This window comes from Neolamprologus brichardi, chromosome 8 (assembly GCF_056152115.1).
Source record: "Neolamprologus brichardi isolate AB-2024 chromosome 8, ASM5615211v1, whole genome shotgun sequence".
Taxonomy (NCBI): Eukaryota; Metazoa; Chordata; class Actinopteri; order Cichliformes; family Cichlidae; genus Neolamprologus; species Neolamprologus brichardi.
The window spans coordinates 2,044,486-2,070,068 of NC_142111.1; the positions used below are offsets into that span (position 1 = coordinate 2,044,486).

Genomic DNA, 25,583 nt, shown 5'->3' on the forward strand with positions numbered 1-25,583 from the left:
GCTGGGAAAATCAAAACCAAGCAAGAAAAGTATAAAGTATGAAGTAAATCAATAAGTTACAGCAGGGGACAAGAGAGTAACTGACCTTATTGAGAGTGTTAAGGGCATCCTGAGCAGCAAGCAGGGCTGGTTCGGCTTTAGCTAAGTCTTCTTCACAGTCTCTCTGTTTGCCGCTGACTACCACAGCAATGGCAGCCACTTTTTTTTCTTCTTCATCAGCCACCGCCTTCTCTTTGGACACCTTCTCAGTTTCTATCCCAACCTCCTGGGGCCAGCACACAGGTTAACATGTAAAGTGGCTTAATAAACACAACTACTCTTTAATTAAGCAAAACTGGTATTTTAAACTGTAAAAAGACAAATCAAAATTCCAAGGTATAAGCTCTGAGAAACAAAATGCTGGCGTTTTTTCTTCCGACTAATTTGACACTGAGGTTTAAGCCAAACTTTCTCTGAATATCTAATATTTTACTGAGCAGTTCCAGCCAAGACTAGAAATCCATCACATAGATAGGGACGCTGCTTCTGATATGACAGCCTAGTGCTTAATTAAGATTTATTTAACATCATACTTCATTTCTTTAAGCACTACCAGAGAAATATGCCCCAAAACACAGATACGTGTTTTGTTTTGTTTTTCTTGAGGTGCTGGTGTTATATATGTTCTTGCCTGTATAAGCTTGTCAGCATCCTCATTCTTCTGCTTGAGTTCCACTTCCTGAGCAGCCAGCTTGGCCTTGAGGTCGTCCACCTATCAGAAGATGAGACACCGGAGAGCGGGAGGTCAGGAGGATTTGCCTGGATGAAGATCTGGATAAATGAGATCTTCAGCCAGTCAAATCCTTGTTCAATGGAGCAGTACAACAGATTTGTGACAGTAGTATATGCTAAGAGATACAAAGAGATGAGTGCCTACCGGCAAATCTGTAGGCAAGAAACGAGACTTTTTAAGAATGAAATTGAACAGACCAGCATTTATATGGAGTTTCTCTATTCTTACTGACCACTGATCTCAGTATTGCTCTCTTCCACAGCGTGTCTTTGTCCTGTCTTCCTCCCCTCAACCCAAAGAGGTTTGTTCCTGTCAAAAGGCAGTTTTTCCTTCCTGCTGTCACCAACGCACTGTGATTGTCTGGTTGTTGGGTGTTCTCTGTTTTCTTTGTATTATTGTAGGATGTTGACCTTACAATATAAAGAGCCTTGAGGCAACTGTTGTTTTCATTTCGCTCTCAATAAATTAAATTGAGCTGAATAGTTTAAATCTGTGAGGAAAGCTTTTAGTATAGGCCTGTACAGGATTCGCACCCAATACTACAACCTGGCTGTGATTACAAACAGACAGAGTCACTGCGGTGAATGCTGAAACACCTCTGACCTGCAGAGATATAAAATGTATCAACCACCATCAGCTTAATATTGCAAAGGTCCCGCCTCAGACCATCCAGTTATTGATCCATCCAGTTCACCAGCTTCAGCTTTTTTAATGTTAAAATATCACAAACATGATACTAGCATCAGTCTATTTCTCCAAAAAAGTCACTGCTGAGATGTTGAACTGTACATTTAATTAAAACATGAAACAGTCTCCAGTTTACATAAGTTGAAAGGAAAAAAGTAACACAAAGATTAAGATGAAGGGAACAATGACTTGAGCACAGAGGCGGGCTACTGACAATAATCTATTTCTGTTTTGTTAAATGGTCTTGCAATCAGTGTGCATATCATTAAGACTAATGAATCTGCCACTATCACCTAACTGAATCGCTCAAGTAGTTTTGAAGGACTGATCATTTTGTTTTTGTCGTTTGCATCATTGTTGGATCGTCATTATTAATACGACTGCTGATTGAGCTCAAAAGCATCTTAACTGAAAGCTAAACAACTCAGTTCTTCAAGGCAATAAATATGATTCTGTGTCTTATGAGAGTCAAAAAAATACGCTTCGTAAAGGACACTAAACATTTGCAGATACTATTTTGTGCCCTATAGGATTGTGCCATGGGTCATGCATGTGACCTTTTGGATGCAACGATACCAATTTTTTCAAACCGATACGATACCGATACTTGGATCTGAGTACTTGCCGATACAGAGTACAAAAACCGATACTTCTACCACACACACACACACACACACACACACACACACACACACACACACACAAATGCAATGAATTGGAAGACAGGTTTTATTTTATTCTCTGCCGATAAAAAATAAAATCTTAATAAAAATGACCACAAAAAAATTTCAAGTGAAAAATAAGCACTTCTGTTAAATTATTGCAGTCTCCACATTGTAATTTAACAAAATATCACTGAACTATTGGCACTGTCTCGAGCTTTCCGAATAATAAATAAACACTTCTGTTTGGAATAAAATAAATATAATTAGGTTTGCGAATAAAATAAACTCATATTGTAAACAAACAAACAAAATAATTATTATTAAATAAATAATAAAATATAAAAAATTATAAAATAAATAATAAATAAAATTATAATTGGCCCCCTAGTGGCCAATCTAAAAAACTACAACAGAAATGACAAGCCACCCTCTGATTAATGAAATAAGTTGGTATCGGTTCATGGTATCGGTTAACTTTTACGAGTATGAGTACACACACATTTTACAGTATCGGCCCCGATACCCGATACCAGTATCGGTATCGGATACCAGTATCGGTATCGGTGCATCCCTACCTTTTACCATTACTGTAAAAAAACTGTAACCTGTCCAAGCAGATAAAGGGAGAAATAAGAGATGAACGGCATGCATAGTTTGAAAATATAAAAGCTTTAGGACTGGAGCTGCTATCAGCACACACACACACCACACACACACACACACAAATGAATAGACCAAAGACGATCATAAAGAGAAATTAAAGCTGTTACAAACTCCTCATAACTCCCTGACAACCAGGGCTCTACATTAACGTCCGACTCCATCAAAACATTGCACTGGGGAAATAAAAACAGACTGTTTTTCATGCTTGTCTTTCAGCTAATTAACAAACAGAAAAATCAGGCCTGAGGGAAGACGGTCCTTTTGGGTTGCGACAATTCTGTATAAAATATGCAGTTGAACATTAGACGAGCACCAAGTGAGCCATCAACATGATGAATAGGTGGGGTGGGGGTTGGGCAAAAGAGGGAGGGTGGGAAGAGGGAGAGGGGCAAAAAGGGACAAACTAATTGGTGAAAGACAAGCGTGATATTCGATATATCTGCGCTGCTTCGGTGTTTATGTGCTGCTGATAGAAACCCAAGTAGGAAAAACATGTCTCTGTGCCCCTGACTGTCTGTATAAAACAGCCCACTCTCACTCCCTGCAGCTGGAAATGTAAATTGGAACAACCATTTCTTAAGGCGAGAGAAAATTCAAAACAAAACCAAAAGACTATACCCATTCATCCAAATGCGATGGCTTACGGACTCAAAACACACGTTTAAATTCAACAGAGTTTGGGATTCCAGTGTTTGCTTACATTGCCATGTGGACTAAGTATAGCTTCATTCATGCAACAAAAAGACATCTGGCCGTTTGTGTGTTAAGGGAACGGGGTGTCTAATGTTTCCAGTTATTATCCATATAAGAGAAAACCCTCCCTTTTCTTTTTCCCAGTGCAAATAGCTGTCAGGAGTTTGCCTCTTTTGGTAGGAGCTAAGTTTAGAGCGATTACATGAAACACCTCCACACTGATTTGAACAGGAGAATTACTGCAAAGACGTACTTATTGCTACAGCAGTGATTAGTCATACTACACCTTTTATTTTTCATTCTGCTGTTATTACTAAATTGACCACTATTTCTCTAACTATACACCTACTTGTCTATCTGTACTACTGCTTGTACTACTAATGGTCTTGCAGGAACTATATAATGCTACTCTATATGGTCACTGTATCAGAATATTGATTAAATTCTTCAACATGAGAGACTGTATACTGGCTTCAATACAGATGGTCTGTATACAGACTAGTTAATATTAAAAAAGGGTGAACTTGAATGCTATCATGCAATTAGAACGTAACAGATTAGGATAAATTACCTATTGTCACACATTTTTGATAAAATACTGGCCGTCGTGTATACCACAAGTCATTTAGTAGTTCACAAGGAATGCTCTGGCCCCTTATTAGTAAGCGAGACAAAATAAATTATTGTCTTTAATCTACTTTAGCAAAACCTACGATTACAGCTGCTAATTTATCAGAACTTCCTGCTGCAACTCGTACACATTCTAGTAATACGTCTACAACTGCTTCTACCAGAACTCACAGTACATCTACTACTTGTATTAGTACTACTTATACTAGAAGTAGTACTACAGTTAGCATGCAATATTACTTCAGCTGGTAGTACCACAGCACATGCACAAATATGTCACAAGGCAAACTAACCAAAGGTAGAAATCCACCTCTGTAAAACTGAAGAGGGAAAAAAAACATGAAACTAATGTGTTCTCTGGGGAGCAGATGACTCATACACACACACATACCCACATACTGCACACACACACACACACACACAGACAAAGATCCCTTGCTTGAACCCTTCCGGTCGTTGTTTATCATGACCGCCGCAGCCCCTGGTGAGCCACGGTTTCCCTTGCACAGAATGTTAAATAACAGTACTTATAATAGGGCAGCCATCAGTGTGAATGCACTAACAAATACAGGGTGCACTAATGGTGGCTTGCTGCTGTAAAGGGTATGCTCTCTAATTAGAAGACTCCTCAATTATCATACAACCCCCCCACCGTATATTTCATATATGTGTCTGTGTGGCTGCGTGTGTGCATGCATGTGCGTGTGCGTGTGTGTGCTAGTCTGTTCCTACAGTAAATGGGAGACGGGAAACAAAACTTCGCTCTGCAGCTTTCAACACTAACGTCACTTGTTTATGGGGTGTTTATGTATGTGTGATCTTGTGCGGGTGGAAATGTGTGGGCCTGTTTATGCAAAGCGCTGGAGATGCATGGTATGTAACAGTGAAACTGTGTGTGCAGGGCTGTGTGTGTATGTGAGGCTTTGCTTTTACTCAACAGGTTTAGCATACCCACATTCATTAGGGCTGCCTCACACGCAGACTTTCTGTTACATTATTCATATTCCATATTGCTCTTCTGAAAAGCTTTAGAGATGGGAAACGTTTAAACAAATTGATCCAGGTGTATGTATTAAAGAGGGAGACATTAAATGATTTGGATAAACATTTTGTAATACAAATGAAAAAACAAAAATTAGCCATGTATTTGTCTGCTCTACCTACGGTTTAGTAAGATTAACAGGCTGCCTATGGCACACAGAACAAATGGCCACAGTAGCAGTCTAAATCCACTGCTGTTACTAATACAACTTAACTATTACTACCATTAATACTGCCTTCACTCTTGCCACTTGTGCTACTTCCACCACTATGTTAATTATATATATATCACTTCTACTACTGCTAACCCTAGCTCTTTATAATTGATGTCACACTATTGAGCATTTGTAAGTTATTAGCAAGTGCTTAACTAATCATACACCTTAGTATGTCATTCATAAATACAGATATGTTTATCCATCTGTTACTGTTACACCATGTCCAGCTATCACTTCAACTACATCCCTGCTAGTAAAAATCATATATCTGTATTTATTATAATGTCATAGCCATAATGAGAAAGCCCTATTTCTTCAACTGTCATTGCTAATATTATAAATGCTAGCTCTACTACCTCTGTGCTACTGTGACATCCAAGTTAATGAAGTCTAATTAAAAGGCCTTAAAGTCAGCATTGACCCTGTCACTATATTAGAGCCACTCCATATACTTGGCATCTGGCTTAAAAAAGCTAAATGTGAAACTTAAGGATACAGCACACTAATTAGTTGGCAACTTGTCCATCATGAGGAATTAGCCATTAAATGATCCTGTTTTATTCTCTTTTCTGACTCTGATTCAGTAACTAGAACTTCGTGTTGCATTCAGTAAACATTATTATGATGAGTTCATAGGCTTAATCTCTCAAATCAAGTATTGAGGTCACAGAGGAAAAGATTCAAGAGTCATTTTCCCATATACTACAAAATTAAAAGTCCTTTCGCAGCCACATGAGCCTTTATTTCATTATGTATTTATTTAACAAGGGCAACGAATGTTAGTGAATATCAACATACCAAAAATATTAGGTCTGCAGGGATAAGTGATGGATGGAGGGAATTTTATTTTAGTCACATAAATCCTAAACAGGGAGGAGTAAAGAAGTCAGACTAGATCACTAGCCAGTTGGAAAATAGATGTATTTAATTTGATGGGCTTTGGGACAATTTATTAAATGGTGGAAATAACAACAAAGATGATTATGAGTGATCACTGTTACTATGTTACTGTGCCACATTCACATTTTTTTGTAGCACACAGCAACATTCAGGCATAAATCTAACACACTTACACATATTTATTAATAGCTGAATTTTCCAAGACATTTCACTTTTAATTAGGGATGCACCGATACCGATACTGGTATCGGGGCCGATACTGTAAAATGTGTGTGTACTCATACTCGTAAAAGTTAACCGATACCATGAACCGATACCAACTTATTTCATTAATCAGAGGGTGGCTTGTCATTTCTGTTGTCTTTTTTAGATTGGCCACTAGGGGCAAACTTAAAAGTTTAATTTATTCGCAAACCTAATTTGTATTTATTTTATTCCAAACAGAAGTGTTTATTTATTATTCTGAAAGCTCGAGACAGTGCCAATAGTTCAGTGATATTTTGTTAAATTACAATGTGGAGACTCTGCAATAATTTAACAGAAGTGCTTATTTTTCACTTGAAATTTTTTTGTGGTCATTTTTATTAAGATTTTATTTTTTATCGGCAGAGAATAAAATAAAACCTGTCTTCCAATTAATTAGATTTGTGTGTGTGTGTGTGTGTGTGGTAGAAGTATCGTTTTTTGTACTCTGTATCGGCAAGTACTCAGATCCAAGTATCGGTTTGAAAAAATTGGTATCGTTGCATCCCTACTTTTAATCATTACAGATTCAACCTCAGAGACGTTGCCTGCCGTGTGCGCACTGCTGAGAAAAAGAGCTCAGTTCAGTTATTTCTGCTCTCTTTCATGAAAACTCCAGTATTATTGGGGCTAAATAAGTGGGGCTCACCTGTAAACACTCAGCGTGAGGATGGCATGAAGGCTTTTAGCCAAAGTTTTGGCCCTGCTCTCACAGATTTGCGCGTACACAAAGTGCCAATTACACTCATTCTGATAACATTTCCCCCTCTTAAAGAAGACAACCCTAGTAGCAACCATCACAGCCACCTTAGGCATAAGACATGCTTTTTTGGAATTGGATTTTGTGCAACTTGCAGTAAATTGTGTGCTGCAAACTGCAAACATGTGAATATATTCTCCTGGAAGGGAAACTCTTACAACTACATATACCATAAGGCTAGCTGCAAAGATAATCCTGTCCACAACTTTCACTCACAAAACTGACATCTTAGGTAAATCCAGCAGTTTTTTTTAACACCAAAAGGTTTTGTACTGTCACAGTAAACCTTTCCCTAAATGCTCCTCCTTCTTTAGACTTGTAATGCAGAGGTATTTTTCACAGGCTCTTATCGTTTAATTGACCTGAATAAAACAACAAGCTAAGAACAACTTGTGGTGGATTAGATGTATTTTGTAGTCCATCTTCTGCCTATTGTAGTTTCAACCCAGCAAACATCCAGAGTCACGCTGTTAAGGAGACTAGTGCTAGGTTGCTCAGATTTTCAGTGCACCACTCTTCTCTTCTCCTAAGCCCTTATCTATTTTCCTACCCACCTTTCTTTGACCCTGATGACATCTTTGATGAAGGAGATACTTTTGAAACATGTTCTGAGAGCTTCTTTCTGCTAGAAAGAAGCTCTCAAAACATTTATCTCAAAGGTCAAATGGCATATTGGCCATTTTAGGTCAGAAATAATGCTTCACTTACAGCACAAACACTATCATAGCTTTAACTATGACCAATGGAAAAAAAAAATTTGCTATAATAACAACAAAAACCAAGAAAATTAGGATAAAGCGTTAAAAAATGCTTAAGAGGCAGAGAAATGTTGAAGGCAAAAACAGAAACAAACTCATATTTTCATACAGAAAAAACATAGTACAAGGCATAAAAGAGTATTTTAAATAGTTAACATGGAGTCTAGTGGTAACTATGAGCTGTATTTGGCAAAATAAAATATTCAAAATATTAGTTAGTTAGACATTGATTGAATACTAAATTGTAACAAGAAGAGATGCAAGACGAAACAAAAGAAGCCTCTTTGACTTTAACCTGGACCTCAAAGCAGCTACATGGCCTTACCCAGCAAAGCCCTTTTTAACAGCACAGAGCTGACTGATGAAATCTGGTGCCTTGTTATGTAAAGTCTCATATGTAATTAAAGATACTTTGACATGGATTCTCAAAAAAAATCACAAGTGCAAAGAAGTTATGATGATACTGATGTGGGAGCATCTGGTCGTTGTCAGTATCCAGGATGCACGAGTCTGCACAAACTAAAGATGAGCTACAGCTCGGGCATGAAAGCAGTGCAATGAGGTATTGTTGACACACACACACACAGACACACACCTATATAAGTGTGTGTGTCTGTGTGTGAGTAAGAGAGGGAGAGAGAAAGAGAATTTGGACTTTATTTTCCACATCTGCTGCAGTTGTGCCTTTAGCCTCTGGTACTTCTCTGTGCTCCTTCTTTCTGATGCTACTGTTGGCTGGGGTTGTCACATTTATCCCACATTTACAGACTCGTGTTCCTTGTCAACCACCAACCAGATATAGGTTGGTGGTTGGTAGCTGGGGCACTTTGTCTGTCTGTGTAGCATCTCTGCACAGACGGCAACTCAGGCCCTGTCAGCTGTGGCACACTTTTGCATTATGGATCAGAGCCAGCGAGTCAATGTTTCGCTCAAACATACAGCTTGATAACATTCATGTATAGGAAGTGGCTGGAAGTCACTCCACTCCTGAATCTATATCAGTATCCACTCTTTGCATTGAGTTGGCTTAAGGGGTTTGAGGCCTATGCATAACAACAGTGGGGACAGTGCATCATTTTGGTATATGCCACACTTATGTGATTGCTTTGGAGTCGTGCATTAAAGCATTGACTTTATACTGTGTTTATACACTCCAATATCCATGTGTGGGGCATTGGGTTGTAGGCTTTCTTGTACTCAATCCAGCCTAGTGTTGGAGTCCTGGTGTACCATTCATAAAATACATGAAGCCACTATTGATTAAGGACTTGTTAATCACAAGTCGTGAGCAAGTGAGTGAGGATATATTTGTTTAAATTCCTTTCTGGCTCAAATGTCAAGGTCTAGGTCAAGGTAACTTTATTTATACCCATAGGCAAGGTAAATTAGCTTTACAGAAAAAATGACAGCATTTGGCATCCCTTTAAAAACACACATACTTAGTAAAGATATAAACCTCACTGTGGCACATATATAGTAATTTTAATATTTCGAATCAAAAACAGTTCTTATTTAATTCAGTGACAGCAACGGGGACAAAGCTATTTTTATAACGCTTTGTACTGCATCTCGGAAATAGAAACCTCCGTCCTGAGGGAAGAAGCTGAAATTCACCCCTTAGAGGATGGGAACCATTTTTAAGGATTGATAAAGCCATCCTCTGTACCTGCTTAGAGTACAGGGAGGCTAAACAAGACTGTGGCTCACCTATCAGACGACTGGACCATCTCACTATCTGATTTAGAGAGTTTTTCTCTGTGACAGAGGTCTGACCAAACCATGCCACCAAACAAAAGGCTAAAACAGACTCTTTTTTTACTTTGTAAATTATGTGGACCATAATTTACAAAGTCCAAATGTCCTGCTATATTTAGTGAAGACTTTAAACTACCACTAGAGCCCATAACGAAATCAGGAAAAGTGTCTACTCAGGTTAAAGAGCAAGGAAGGGTTTCCTCACAGACTTCCATAGAACGGGAATTGTGAGCAGAGCAGCTGTTGGCCAGTAGAAAAAAGAAAGAATGCAGGTTTGAGACACTGGATCTGTATCAGGCTGGAACCGTTTTGGTATCAATAGCTAATTTTTCCTTTTTATGACAAAGACTTAATTTTCAATGTACAGCTTTCTCGTAAATTTTATTAAACATTTTATATCTTTAACATTCTCAGCTTATCACAGTTTTATTGTTCAGAACTTTTAAATTTAATTTTAACTTTTTTTTTCTTTTTCTTTACTATACAGTAGAGGTGGGAATCACCATACATCCCACAATACGATATTATTGCAATTTTTTAAAATATTTTGCGAAGTCTCGCACTCAGTCTTTCTCTCATTTCAGTTTTATTGTTGACAAACTGAACGGTTTGTATTACAGTCTAGTCCAACTTAACTGAATCAACCATCTGGTACAATTATAGCTATTCTGAACTATGCAGTTTATGAAAACTATGCAGCCCCTTCAGCAACTGAAGAATTTGAAAGTAAATTAAAACAAAATATAATTTTACATTAAATAAAAAAGTTTTAAACTTAATTAAAATAAAACATGTCTTAAATTAAAATAAGTAAACTGTCATGTTTATTGCTGCCAAAAAAAAGTTAAACACATTTGGACAGTGAAGGAATGTCAGGATTCTTGCTCAGAAAAAGGATCAACATGCTCTGAAGTCAGAGCACAAAAACCTTTTTGTAACAAAATATCGATTTCTGCTGTCCCTGTATCGATACATTATTAGCAAACAAAATATCACCATACTACACAGTATCGATTTTTTCCCCCACCCCTACTATAGAGTCACACTGTATCTTATTTTAATTGATGCTGCTTGGCCTGTTTTGATATGTGTATTGTGTATTTATTTTAAAAAAAACTTTTTATATATATAGTCATAAAATGAACAACAGTTTGCTTATTCTTTACTTTTGGAAAGTATTTTGTAATGCTGGTTTTCCCGACCAAGGTTTTCCAGTTTAATATTTCACTGTGCCTGCACCTTGACCTTGCATAATCCAGTAACTCCCCAGCGCTACCATCCTATCTAAATACAATCATATCTGGTTTTAAAAAAAGATGGCAAGAGCCAAAACTACCAGTCGAGACTTGAAAATGAAAGTGTGACCTTTATATACAGTTTATAACCTTGGTATCACCATCTGCTTCAAAATTTAAAATTATTCTTTGCAGCATGATACACATAGTTCTAGTAAGAGTAACACTAAATAATAAAAAGTTTTTTTTTTTCTTTGACTTTGTATAAATAAATATGTACTTGAAATCAGAGAGAAATGATAAAGAACACTTTGGATTGTTGTTCTAACTATTAGATATTCTATTTCCATTAATATATAAAACAATCTATACACAATGCTTACATTAAAGAGGCATTTTACAAGCTGATATCCAAGTTTAATAACACCATTTAGTAAATGAGGATTGTGGTAAGATTATTTTGTGAACTCGTGCTTCCAGTTTCTACATCACACTTTTGTAAGTTACCTTTTAAACTAGGGCTGGGTATTGTCACTGATTTCTAGAATCGATTCAATTCCGATTCACAAGGTCCCGAATCGATTCAATCCATGATTCGATTCAATTCGATTTGAATCTGGGAAATTTTGCCTCAGACAGTCAGAAATATTAGAATTCAGATCAGTGCATTTACATATTTTTGTATCTATAAAAAGGAAGCTGACACACGCAAGACTTTATCAAAGATGTGAGCGTCACAGCAGAGGCCTTTGTGTCAAAGTAGCTGAGGATAAAACACAGAAAAACATGAAGGTGGTTTTACTGGCCTGGATTTTATAAAAATATTCTGCAGTACATCAAAAACAAAAGAAAACCATTAATCAACATATGAACATTACCTCTGAAGTTACAGCGGTTTTATTAGAAACACGGCTAAGCGTTTTGCATTTTGCATAATTTTAAAAAGTTCAAATTAGTTCAGAAGCCTATTGAACGGCAGAAATTAGGTTTTCTTTTTGGAAGTAAGTAAAAGAAAAAAAAACAGCGGCCGACAGCGCTGTAAGAACGGTAGACTTGTGTGTAACAAGCAAGCGAATAATGCAGAAAACTGATTTTTAGACGGGAAACTGTTCTTGAAGTACAGAGAAAGTGAGAGAAAGAGAGAGAGAGAGCTGTGCATGAAGTGTGGTTTTATCGTGGTGGAAGCAAAACAGCAAAAGTCAGAGTGAATTCATGACGATGTTTATGTGAAGCGTAGTTTGGATCTTCTTTTGCTGCTGGTTCGGTCAATATTGTTTGGAGAGAAATAAAACCTGCAGCTTCAGAATCAGCGCAAACCCCAGAATCAGCCGTAAACACAAAGCGCGGAGCCGCCGAAACATCAGAATTAGCGAGCTGTCAGTTTTCAGCCCCGACCGTGTCCGTGCCGTCGGGTGAGAAAGGCGACATCTCACTGATTCTGATCCGTCGGCGCTTTGTGTTTACGTCTTTGTGCAGAATCCGTGTTCCTGCTCTCATTTACTGTCTTAGCTGTTTGGCGGTTGTTGAAATTTTGTGAGGTTTAACCTGAGATTCTGACGTTTTGGGCAAAATAAATTTATATTAAAAAATCGATTCAGGATTTTAATGAATCGATATCAGGTTATCCAAGCCAGAATCGATTTTAGTCAATACATCGATTATCAAAACCCACCCCTATTTTAAACCATATCAGCTTGCATGTCACAGACGCCGTAATTCAGCACATGAACCTAAAACCCCCGGAGTGTCAAACTGTGAACATGTCTCACAGTGAAGTTCAGCTGGGTGAACACTGACCAAAACACAGTGTAGATGAATACCTGAGCAGAGGTGCTGTTGAGCTTCTGGAGTCCGTTCTCCAGCCGCTCCATCTTGTTGGTGAGCTCTTTGCTCTTCTGGCCCAGCAGACTGCGATACAGCTTGATCTGCTCCAGGAACGACTTGGGCGTGGTGTAGTTGTAGCGCCGCTCATTGGCCAGGTACTCCTTCGACGTTTGATTGACACTCATGTGGACATAAGCCATGAATTTACTGATCGACTCCTTCACTTGGGGCTGCGGGAATGAAAAGTCCTACAACTGTTTAGTTCCCATTAAAAGCAGATAACTGGGCAGATTTAGATATAGAGTAATATTTCTTGAGGCTCAGGCTTGGAATTTAATTTTCAGGGGCCTCTGGTACTCTTAAATGAATATCACATTCGCTCTGTCATGGTGGTTGACATTTGAAATCATATCATCAGAGTGTGAAAATCATTTAGGTGAGTAGCTTCACCTCACTGTATTCGATTATGAACTGCTCTCACATTGATATTCTCAACGTCCTCGAGGAACCTGAAGCTGACCGACTCCAGAGCCTCCTGTGGCCACTCGTGGAACCAGTTGATCGCTGTGCAGTTGACTACTGCTGGGAACTTCCTGCTGCGAACCCTCAGTTTGCTGCCAACTGGAGAAAAACACAAAGCCACCTGCAATACATGCACACACACATCCAAAGAGACAGACGGGCACACTGAGGTCAAATAGAATCGAGTGTCAAGTCAAACACAGTCGATCAAATTCATTTCGCTTCCTTCTGATTGGAGTCACAGCGAGCACTTCTGCTCAGACTTATCCTTCATGGTCAAGAGAGGGAGCGGAACACTGTGAATTCATTATCTGCAGTTCCATCATTAAACACACAAAGCCTCCAGCAAAGATGTGGATTAAACAATATGCTGAGCTGTGGGCTACGTCAGACTGATACTCACTGTTGGAAATGAACAGCTGGCTTGTTGAGAAGCTCAGCCAGATGTTCGATGCATTAGACAGAAGAAACAAACATGCAGGAGGCATGCCCAAAGACACTTCTGATTATAATTAACTCTGGAGAAAGAAAACACCACACATCTACCTCACAATCACTGAGATATTCTATTTACTAGTAGAATATTGACTGATATTCTATTGACTGAGGATTTAGTTACTGTAAAAGATGTCGTAATGCCACATCAGAGTTAATTTAACTCACATCTTACAATGACAAACAGTTGCATCTACCATTCTGAGCAGGATTAACATAATAGAGAGCATTGTGGCCCCTTTCTCTTTATTCCCCACCCATCAGTTTTTCTGTTATTTTATCAGGGCACATTTATTTGATCTGAATTACTAACAGTGTTGGGGAGTAACGGAATACATGTACCGCCGTTACGTATTTAAAATACAAAATATGAGTAACTGTATTCCGTTACAGTTACCGTTTTAAAAAGGTGGTATTTAGAATACAGTTACTTTGTTGAAATGAATGGATTACACGGCGGTATTTTCCTGTTTCATAAGGCTATGAACTCTATATTTTTGGTGTCCACGCCGGTGGAAACCCAAACAAAACACGCATTAAGAGGCGCTCATGTCTGTGTCTCAATCACGCGGCCCATGTCACCTACTTGCGGCCCGCATAATGACGTGAAGAAATATTTTAAAAAATTATTCACAAAAATGATTTAGTATGAAGGCAATAGGCAGAGTGTTACAGGCATCGCCCTAAAGAATGTAGCCTCATAGGCAGTGTAGTCCGTGCTGCAGGGAGAATGGACTGCCATACCTGTTATGTGTCTGTGAGCGAGGGAGGGAGAAAAAGAGTAGAAAAGTAAGAGATGTCACCGACCAGAAACAGGAGATGGAAGCATGTAAATATATTATATATATATATATATATATATATATATATATATATATATATATATATATATATATATATATATATATATATATATATATATATATATATATACAAAGTTGACCCAGACAACAAAGTAAAGCTAGTTTTCAGCTACGAGCCCGACGTATTAGCCAGAGGTTCCTTTACTACGGTTCGGAGCTGTTTTATATTCGCGCGGAATAGTTTTCTATCTGAGATCGCTGCAAAAAGTGCAGCCTTACCTAATGTCCACCTACTGTTACTCATTTTATATTAAGATTTAAAAATCTAGTTGGTATTGGTATGGCGAATAACCTTCAGGAAAAGTAATAAATCACAGCAATAGTACATTCACGTAGTTGTAAACAGCATGATAATATATTAAGTAATCCAAAGTATTCAGAATATGTTACTCTCATTGAGTAACGTAACAGAATACATTACATACATTTTGGGGCATGTATTCTGTAATCTGTAGCGGAATACATTTTAAAAGTAACCTTCCCAACACTGATTACTAATGATGATGTCACAGAAATAATAATTTTATGTTTTTTCTTTTTTCAAGACTGCATGAAACATCAGGCTGAACAATCAGAGCCAGAGGAAAAATACCAAAAATGTGTTTTTTGGCAAAAGTGCTGAAACAGCATCGTTGTTTCCACCTTTACCTTGAACAGTTTTCTTGCATATTTTGCAAAGTACCGTCATTTTGTTGGAGGTTATTCAAATATCTCCCTTTTGAGATGCTTAATGTTCATCAGGGGATTAAGCAATATGGCATAAAGATGTAATGTAATTTGGCATGCCTCAGACTTTTCTTCGTGTTTCTATTTCTTGAGGACGATTTCTTTACAGACATCCTTCTACTCAGAGCATTTCTCACGAGGCTTTGGGAACCCCTGAGATATGGCTGAGGTAAGTGTTTTGCTTATAGGTCTTTGCAAATCATCTTGTTGGTGGAAAAATACAATTTTATTCCAGTCAAACTGTGTTATTTTAACCATTTGTTGCAGATTTGATTAAAGAAATGGGAACACCTCATTTGTTTGTTTGATACTGCTAGTGACAAAGTGCCTAAAGACATCATTTAAAATCGGTTCCTTGCTAAGGTGTCTGTTATGTGTAGATGCAACACTGATTCATCATTGAAGTCTGGGGCCTTTTTCATGCTTAAATGAATAACGGGTCAGTGTTACGTGGCTTAGCAAATGATACAACCCCCAAACAAACACTATGAATGGTCAGGTACAAGAACTGAACTGAAAAAGCTCTCTTTCCTCTGGGAGACAGACACTATCTCTACTTTTAAGATTAGGCTTAAAACTTTCCTTTTTGCTAAAGCATATAGTTAGGGCTGGACCAGGTGACCCTGAATCCTCCCTTAGTTATGCTGCAATAGATGTAGGCTGCCGGGGGATTCCCATGATGCATTGAGTTTTTCCTTTCCAGTCACCTTTCTCACTCACTATGTATTAACAGACCTCTCTGCATTGAATCATATCTGTTATTAACCTCTGTCTCTCTTCCACAGCATGTCTTTATCCTGTCTTCCTTCTCTCACCCCAACCGGTCGCAGCAGATGGCCCCGCCCCTTCCTGAGCCTGGTTCTGCCGGAGGTTTCTTCCTGTTAAAAGGGAGTTTTTCCTTCCCACTGTCGCCAAAGTGCTGCTCATAGGGGGTCATATGATTGTTGGGTTTTTCTCTGTATCTATGAAGCGCCTTGAGGCGACTTTTGTTGTGATTTGGCGCTATATAAATAAAATTGAATTGAATTGAACTGAAAATTGAAAGACACGTTGGCTCTCTGGAAGCAAAATATAAAGAGCTGAGGGTGGACTCAAGACTTTTGCACGGTACTACATCAAAATATAATACAATGGTTAACATTAATAGAGGTAATGTGCTATGACATGGTCCAGTATGGGACCAAAACAGTCACAGTCATTTGGCACACAGTGGTATTAACCGCTCAGCCGTATTACTGTCGATCCCAAAAACAAGGTTACGAGCCTATAAATGAGCACAATATTTGCTCTTTAAAACAATAAGGGTAAAAAATAGTGTCGTATTCTGCACTGATCTGATTCTGATAAATCCTCTCTAGAGTCTGTGAGGTAGGAGAGGATACGCTCTGGTTTTCAGTTCATAAATAAAATACACGCTATTCAAAATACTTTCCTGCCACAAAGTATTTGTCTCAACATTTATCATGCATGTAGTGTTGTGTGTTTGCAATAACACAACTCTAACCTCTGGTACATTGCAAAGTAGTTTCTGAACAGCAGACTGCTTAAAAATGCTCTCAGTTAGATTTTTGACCCAGAAATTCTTTCACTATTTTCTGTCTCAAAGAGTAAAATATTATAATGACTTGGCCAAGAAGAACTGGCAGACGGATCAAAATATTTGCATAAAGTCACACCTGCTGCAAGCAGGACAGCCACTATATATTTCAGCAAACATGGGCTTTAAGACAATCCAGAGCACGTCCTAGGCCTGCATCACTGGATGCTGTGATATCATGCCGTTACTTCCTTCTCCACATATTGTAAGCCTGGATCACTGATCTAAAAGCATTTTAATCTGTGGCAGTGATGAAGTAATAATGCTGTTAGGTTTTCACTCAGCTCAGAGACACAGCCTCAGCAAATGTCACACAAACTCTATGAAGACGATTAGGTAATTCTTCGGGAAAACATCCTTTCTATTCAGACAGTTTTGAGACACATAACTGCATCGTTAGAAATGCACTCTTGATATGTCGTGCCCTTGGGATTGCCTTCTTTATTTATCCACTTGCCAACCCAGGGAGGCTTGAGCTGTTAGCGAGACAGGAGTGGAGGATGATGTGGGTGGTGGCGGTGGCGCATGCTTGTAATAATGACAGAATAAGCAATGCTTTGGAATCCGTCCCTCTCTAGGGGGAACAAAGCGGCTACGCGATGGTGAAATTAACTTCAGCTAAACGCCGGCTTTTCTGCCCGTGTCTGCGATTTATAACGACATCCAACACCTCCCATTGTACTCAAGTTCATCTGAAAATGTCAGTATAGAAAATTGTTTGGGAAGAGGCTTCATCCTAAAGCTGGATGTTTATCCAAGTATGAGGGGTTTCTTATTTAGGAATAGTAAATTAGAGTGTGAGGCAGCAAGTTATTGCTCTATTAAGAGTGGATGGAGATAAAATACAGATGCAGTTGTGTGGGGAAGATTAATGGAAACGTTCCCCCTTGAAGGGAGCCCCTGAGAGCAACTTGATAATAACAAGTAAAATTCAAAATAGCAAAAAAACACAGCTTTCACTCCTGTGCATGTCTAAGCGTCGGACTGCTTCACCTTGAGCTGTCGGCGAACCCGACTGATGAAGAACTTCCAGCAGTTTTCCTTCGTATCCATCAACCCAGAGCCACGGACCTCTGGACGCACACTGCCAATGACGTTCTCCACCTCGTCATCTTGGAACAGGTCGGGGATCTCTCCTGAAATAAATAAAATAATTCACACTGCTACCGGGAGACCACCAAGTGTGCAGACAGCAGTGATTGTGTGTGTGTATATATATATTTTATTTTATTTTTTAAATTTCTGTCAGTGAGCTAAACTTATCCAAGAACTCTCAAGAAGTTTCTTATCTTGTTAGGATCTGAGCTGACACTGAGCAACAGCACTCTTATATCGAATCAGGGTCTGTTAATAGAGGTGGTGGCAGCAGGAGTTCAAACAGAGGACTTATGCTAATGCAGAGCGCTGCTCTAAGTCAGCCTCACAGAAGCAGAGATGAGCAAAGCAAGGGATGCATTTAGCAACGCATGTAGAAATTTTCAGTTCCTCAAATGCTTTTGCTTATTTTACTTGTTTTTATTTGACAACAAGAACCAGGTAACAACATTGTTACCTGGTTCTTATCGTGGCTCAAGAGTTGGGAGTTCGCCTTGTAATCGGAAGGTTGCCGGTTCGAACCCCGGCTTGGACAGTCTCGGTTGTTGTGTCCTTGGGCAAGACACTTCACCCGTTGCCTACTGGTGGTGCTGGTGGTGCCGGACATTGGCGCCGGGCGCCAGTGCGCCAATGTCCGGCAGCCTCGCCTCTGTCAGTGCGCCCCAGGGTGGCTGTGGCTACAATGTAGCTGCCATCACCAGTGTGTGAATGTGTGGATGACTGGATATGTAAAGCGCTTTGGGGTCCTTAGGGACTAGTAAAGCGCTATATAAATACAGGCCATTTACCATTGTTCCATAAGCATCAAAGATGTGTGTTTAAGGCGTGGTTCCAAGTTGGTTCCAATGGCACCCGGTTCCAAATACAGCCAGTCATATTCTGAAAGGTTAGCCAAAACATGACTAGGGTTCGTTCCCTTCAGGTGGAAGAACTCCCTAAAATATGACTTTGCTGGACGAGTTCCTTTAAACTTTGCTCTTGATTTTTGGACATCATGTTGTCGAATGTTCTTGCTACACAATGGAATGGCTTAAATGTGGAGTTAAATAATACATGTGAACTATTTTAGCTATGTAAGCTGCAGAAATGATTACAGAGATAATGGTGAATTATCTCCGTTCCCATTCCTGCTGGTTTGAAGAGATCGTTATGAAGTAACCCGCTGAGAGCAGATCAAAGGGAGGGACTGCGACAACCTGCAACATGGAGGACATGTTTCTGACAGAGTAGCACTCTGCATTGAAAAATCTCCAATCATGTTTTCCGGCAGCTGATGACTTCATCGTATGATGCACTTCCATTATTATAGCTTTTACATTTAAAAACTTAAATATGCTTTCCCACATTCCTTTAATTATTCCAAGTTCACACTGTATGAGTATTTAATGCCAATGAAAAATGGAGGTAAGGGACCTGATGGGAGGGTTGGGTGGTTCCGTTGATGAGAGATTTCCTGCCTTTGCGCACATATTGAGAAAACACTCGACCTCCAAAATTGAAATATTCAACTGGATCAGAGTTTTACTTCAAATACTGTAAATGACTACTACATTCCTGGGATGCATATACACAGCAGCACTGCCCCAGAAATGTTACTTTATTGTGTCTGGATCCCTTCTCCTCCCTATAACAGGTGGGCCAGTCTGAACAAAACATGAACATCATCACACACACAACATCTATATGTTTTTAAAAAGCCTTTCATATAAATTCTAATTCTTTGGATTTCCGTATATATTATATTAATTTCATCGTCCTCCCTGCAAATGCAGTGTCATGTTCTCCTTGGATTAAAGCCACATACAAAAAGTATGTAGTATGTGTATCATAGTATGTGCCTCTAATGCCTTCAATAAGCTCACAGTTGGCTGTAGCTCACTGGATAGAGGAGGCTAAGGATAAGGCTGGTGGCTCAATCCCTGGCTACTCCAGGCTGTGTGCCAAAATATGTGAATATCGATCTGAGCATGCTGAACTAGTTACTCTGGAGTGTTAGAAAGCAAGCACTTGGGTGTAGCAAAAAGTGGTTGTATTAATGGATGAATGATGCACCAAATAAAGCTATATACGAATCCTTCTATTTCCCATTTAAGCTAAACCAGCTACTAACAGTATACTGGAGTAAAAACATGTCATTCCAGCTTGTGTTTGCTTATATTTGTTGCCATAAACATCAGAACACCAAACAAAGTGGTGTTGTCAAATGGTGTTGCCAGGTTCGGTCATTCGCACTACTGTCCATGCACGCCTCACAAGCTGCTCTTTTATTCGTTTTTTGGCCCAGGGTTTAAGTTCTAACGCTTGTTTTTGTATCCACATGTGTAGTTTAACGCATCTAGTTGTTTTCTAGTGTGCAGTTTAGTCCTTGGTTTCTTGGTTTTTCATCGCCCCCTGGTCCGTGTGTCTACCTGTCATGTTTCATGTCTCTGGTTAGGTTAAGTTCATGTTCTATCTCCATGTCTATGTCTCTGTGTTTCCTGTTTTATTTTGAAAGAGTCTGGTGTTCTTCGTTCATTGTAGTTAGTGTTAGGCTGTGTCCCATTTCAGGGTCTGCACGCTTGAAGTACGCGCACTACGCGCACTACGCGCACTACGCGCACTACGCGCACTACGCACGGTGCGTACTATAAGTACGAGAAGTGCGGAAGTGAGAGGCGTGTGAAATGGGACGGTCTAGCCTTCGTCGCGCTGTTCAGGTTGCCTAGCAACCATGATACTAACCGCAAGAAACGTCTCATACAGCTTTGTGTGACAGAAATGAAGGAGAAAAAATGTTTTGTTGGTCAATCATTTTTGTCATGACATCACTTTGATTAGTTGAGTATCTGAGGCTGAGACCACAGGACTGTAAAACATGATTCAAGGGCTTCATTTCTGTACTGAACAGTCATTTCAAGAGTAGTTAGTAAATAACAATTAGCTCATGTTGTTCATGAGACTGAAATCATCTCACTGTGGTAATGTAAATATAACATGGCCAATATTATATTATTGTCAGATTATTATGATATATATATATATAGGCTTTACAACCAAGTTAATGCTGAAAGTACAAACATCACTAATGTCACACAACTTTGCTGACATGTGGCCAACAGTAATGTTTTAATGTTCTTCGTTATTAAACATTCGCACATAAATAAGTGACGTCATGTTCAGTACTTACTTTTGACAGTTCACTCTTGGCCGCTCCCTTCTGCCGTATTTTGCAGCGAAATTATCCACACCCACCACCGTGCTATGAATTGTGGGATATATGGGACCACGAAGCGTGCACCGGACCACGCTTGATATTTGGGGAAATCGACGGCGCATTTGGAGTATGCGTTTGAAGTACACTTCGAATTGGGACAGCCGTCGTCGCGTGGCGGTGACGTAACCGCACTTAAAATGCGTACTTCAAGCGTGCAGACCCTGAATTGGGACACAGCCTTACTCTCCCCTGTATTGTCATTATGTTTCCTTCTAGTCAGCTGTGTCCTCATGTGTCTCCACTTCCCCTGATCACCTCATGTGTGTATTTAAGTCCTCAGTCTTCCTTTGTTCGTCGCCGCGTCGTCTGTTCAACTTCCCCCATGTTACGCCAGGTTCCAGCACAGAGTCCTGTTCATAGTTGTCTCCATCATATGCATCGTTGTCACCCTGTCTTCGCTTTCCCTGCTGTCTGAGTTAAGTGTCAGTTCTTAGTTTTCCCAGTTCAGCTTCTAGTTAGTTTTGTGCTTTCTGTAGTTTGCCACGTTGATCAGCCCAAATAAAGGCTCGCTTTTCGTTTCAAGTTCAGTACTGTCTCCTCGTCTATGTCTGCACCTGGAACCTCACACTCCCACACACGGTCCGCCCGCCGCAGACCGTGACACGTTTATATTATTGACAGTAAATAAATATATTTTGAAATATTGTGTCAGTAACGCACATATGACAGCACCCCGGGTAACTGTGCAGTTGTTCTTTTTGTTCTTTTCTTTTCAGGCAGGCAGCAGTGTTTCACTAAATAATGCATCGACATCTGTTGGCACATGCCTCATATCCTAAATATCTTCCTACTTAAAGTGATACGGTACACTCGCAAAACTATTGCAAGCCAACATTAGCGCAGATTGCTTTGCAGTAATTTTCTATTAACAGTCATTTCCATTCATTAGATTATTAAAATGCCCCGTTTAAACGTAGCTGTGAGTCTGAGCCTCCTCTGCAATTTTTCACAATAATGTGTTGGTAGCACATGAGTAATGGTGCCAAAAATGGCACCGCGGTGATGTGTTGCTGTTGTGCAATGAAAGCATTTCTCTCTTGCTAAACATGACATGCAGTAATTAGCAAAACCTGCTGTTACCCGACGCCAGCAGATCGTTGACCAGAACGAGGAACTTCTCATCTGCCACTTGGGCATCAGTCATTAGGAACACAGTGCCAATATTCTTCACGCCAGCTTTCATGTAGAGGGACGCCAGGTCACTCTGGATGACAGGGAGAGTGGGAGGGTTGGAGTGGGAAAAGTGGCACCATAATAAGATTTGTTATTTTGCAGCGATACATGCTTTACGTTTATATACTGTGAGGATTATGTTTGGCAAAAGTGTATGCACATAATAAACGTTGTTAGATTTTAAATGAAACATGCTTTTACAGGATGATATGTTTGTCAAGTACTCCTCTTCAAACCTTTAGGTCAGCGATACTGTAGCCTTTCCTCAAGGTGATCTGGAAGACCTCCAGATTGGAGATGAAAGCAGCCAGCCGGGTCAGACTCTGCTTGCCGCTGCCGCCCACTCCGACCAGCAGCACATTACCCCGTGGAGACTCCAGGATTCGGTTTATCCGGCAGCTTCGTGTGGAGGAGCAGACAGCCAGGGGTGGGAGAGGTGTGGGGGAGGAATGAATGAAAGGTTGAGACAAGAGAGCCGGATAAAAATGTCTGACTCATACAACAAATAGCAGAAGACAAAAAGGTTTGTCTCCTGCTCTCTCTGTTCTAATACTAACTGTCACCACCGTCTGTTCCACTGACACGTACAGCAATGAAATATATCAAACATCGCACTCAGCTGCTCCGGAGAATCTTTAGGATTTTAGTAACACAAGACGTGTGCTGCTGTTGTCGATGAAATTACTTCATTATCGCCTCTGTTGCTCCGTTTGTGCCCAAAGACTCTCACTTCAGCCGGCCTGGTAAATGTAATCGCTGACAGTTCAGTTGCTTCCTTTTCTTACACTTCTAATTACGATTCAGCAACTTTTCGAGCTTACACATCCACATTAGCAAGTCATAGATACATCTTCTGCTTCTATGCTTTCACTTCTAAGTTGTTTAATGTAAATTAAACTCAACTGACACACCGACTAAGATTTATTACACTTCAAACTGCATCTACTTCACCAATCAATTGCCACTTTAGCCATTTGCATCTTTTACATTACAGTTAAGTGCTTTAAGCTCTTACCTGTAAATGTCGACTTAGCTGCTGAGAGTGCTTCAAAACACAGTTTAGCAGCTTTTGAAAGCTTTAGATTCAATTTTAACTGTCGTTGTGTAAAGCTCCCAACTTCTTGAACTGTGTTCGTCAACAGTACGGCTTCGTTTTTTCTCAAATTTCACCCATTTTCACTTAAATCTCTTCAAATGCTTTTATCTTTTTCACTTTAAATGCTTTCCGTGTCAGTCCTGGGCTGGACATGATGATTCTTTAGCTTTTCACATCTGACTTTTTCTATCTACAATAAATGTTTTCACTTAATCTGACACCTGAGAAGGAGTCAGTTCTCCGATGCTGTAAACTGTATGGCCTGTATTTATACTTTACTAGTTTAATTTAACTTTACTAGTCCCTAAGGACCCCAAAGTGCTTTACATATCCAGTCATCCACCCATTCACACACTGGTGATGGCAGCTACATTGTAGTCACAGCCACCCTGGGGCGCACTGACAGAGGCGAGGCTGCCGGACACTGGCGCCACCGGGCCCTCTGACCACCACCAGTAGGCAACGGGTGAAGTGTCTTGCCCAAGGACACAACGAACGAGACTGTCCAAGCCGGGGCTCAAACCGGCAACCTTCCGATTACAAGGCGAACTCCCAACTCTTGAGCCACGATAAGAACCAGGTAACAATGTTGTTACCTGGTTCTTGTTGTCAAATAAAAACAAGTAAAATAAGCAAAAGCATTTGAGCCACAATCGCCCTCACTGAAGCACTCACTTAAGTGCTTCAGTTTAGATATTTTAAAATTCAAGTGAACTGAAATCTCTCCAATTAACGACTCGGTTGCTTTTTTCTCTTTCACTTTAATTGCTTTCACTGCTTTGGCAGTTGTTTCCACGGTTCAAAAATCAAGTGACACTTTTCATATTCAGGTAAAAGTTTGACTACTTGCAGCTGCTAACTCAGCTGTTTTCAGTGATAGTACACAAACTGCTGACTCTACTTCCTGCGAGGCTTAACTTGAAAGTTTTCATCCTTTGAGATGCCATACTTCAACTCATCTACTTTTAGCTTCCACCTAAGATCCAATCAGTGCTTCAAACCTAATGTGAGTGCGTCCGGCTTACAGTTGCAGTGAATTTACAATTAGCTCCACATCTCGTACCAAAAACAGATCAGATATGATATCACAGTTAGAGATGAACTATTTACAGTAGCTAAAGCCATAAATGTAAGAAAGCACACTTTTCACTTTTCATTGGTTAACTTCTCTATAAAATGATGAGAAACAGTTTCTGTATCTGTCTGACAGATAATCTTACTCCATGCTAACATTTCAGGACATAAATCTATGCTGGCTGATAACAGGTGTCAGACATTAGACAAGAGAGCTGACCTTTACAGACAAAGACTTTGTGGTGGCATTATGACGTCACTTTGAAAAAGTGCATTGAATAAGCAGGCAGAACTCAATCTTTTGCTTGCACACATTTTCTAACCAGTCATCACCTCCTTTACTAAAAACTTCTCCACATTAGTTTTTAAGAATCTTATTTTAGATCCACTGAATATTGCCCGAGTATTGTTGTTCTTCAGTGTTGGTCAAGTTACTTGAAAAAAGTAATCAGTAACTAATTACTGATTACTTCCCCCAAAAAGTAATCCCATTACTTTACTGATTACTTATTTTCAAAAGTAATTAATTACTTAGTTACTTAGTTACTTTTTAAAAACACGATTTACAACCTGAATAGGTGATAAAGTGATAGATCTTTCAGCCCAATTCTACTTTTCTGCATAATCCATCATACAAAATGTAATCAGATGGAAAAGTCTCTTTTTAAAACTTGTTTTATTAGTTTTAATCTTTTAACTTTATGCATCAAGCAAAAATTTAATTTTATGCAACATTCTCTGACTGGAAGAAATTAGTTTAATATTTAAACCTATTTTCTGCACATTCCAGCACATAAAATATATATATACATATATATATATATGTATATATATATATATATGTA

The 25,583-nt window shown here is 39.4% G+C and overlaps 1 protein-coding gene across 1 annotated transcript in view; it reads right to left on the bottom strand.

The window, feature by feature from the left end:
• dnah9 (dynein, axonemal, heavy chain 9) overlaps positions 1 to 25,583 on the bottom strand; it is a 206,207-nt gene that overhangs the window by 73,196 nt on the left and 107,428 nt on the right. The window contains exons 50-56 of the mRNA XM_087845253.1: positions 22,805 to 22,967; positions 22,476 to 22,599; positions 18,041 to 18,183; positions 13,326 to 13,487; positions 12,841 to 13,074; positions 671 to 751; positions 86 to 265 (exon numbers count right to left, since the gene is read on the bottom strand). Coding sequence (XP_087701379.1) covers positions 86 to 265; positions 671 to 751; positions 12,841 to 13,074; positions 13,326 to 13,487; positions 18,041 to 18,183; positions 22,476 to 22,599; positions 22,805 to 22,967 — 1,087 coding nt within the window. The remainder of the gene's footprint in view (positions 1 to 85; positions 266 to 670; positions 752 to 12,840; positions 13,075 to 13,325; positions 13,488 to 18,040; positions 18,184 to 22,475; positions 22,600 to 22,804; positions 22,968 to 25,583) is intronic.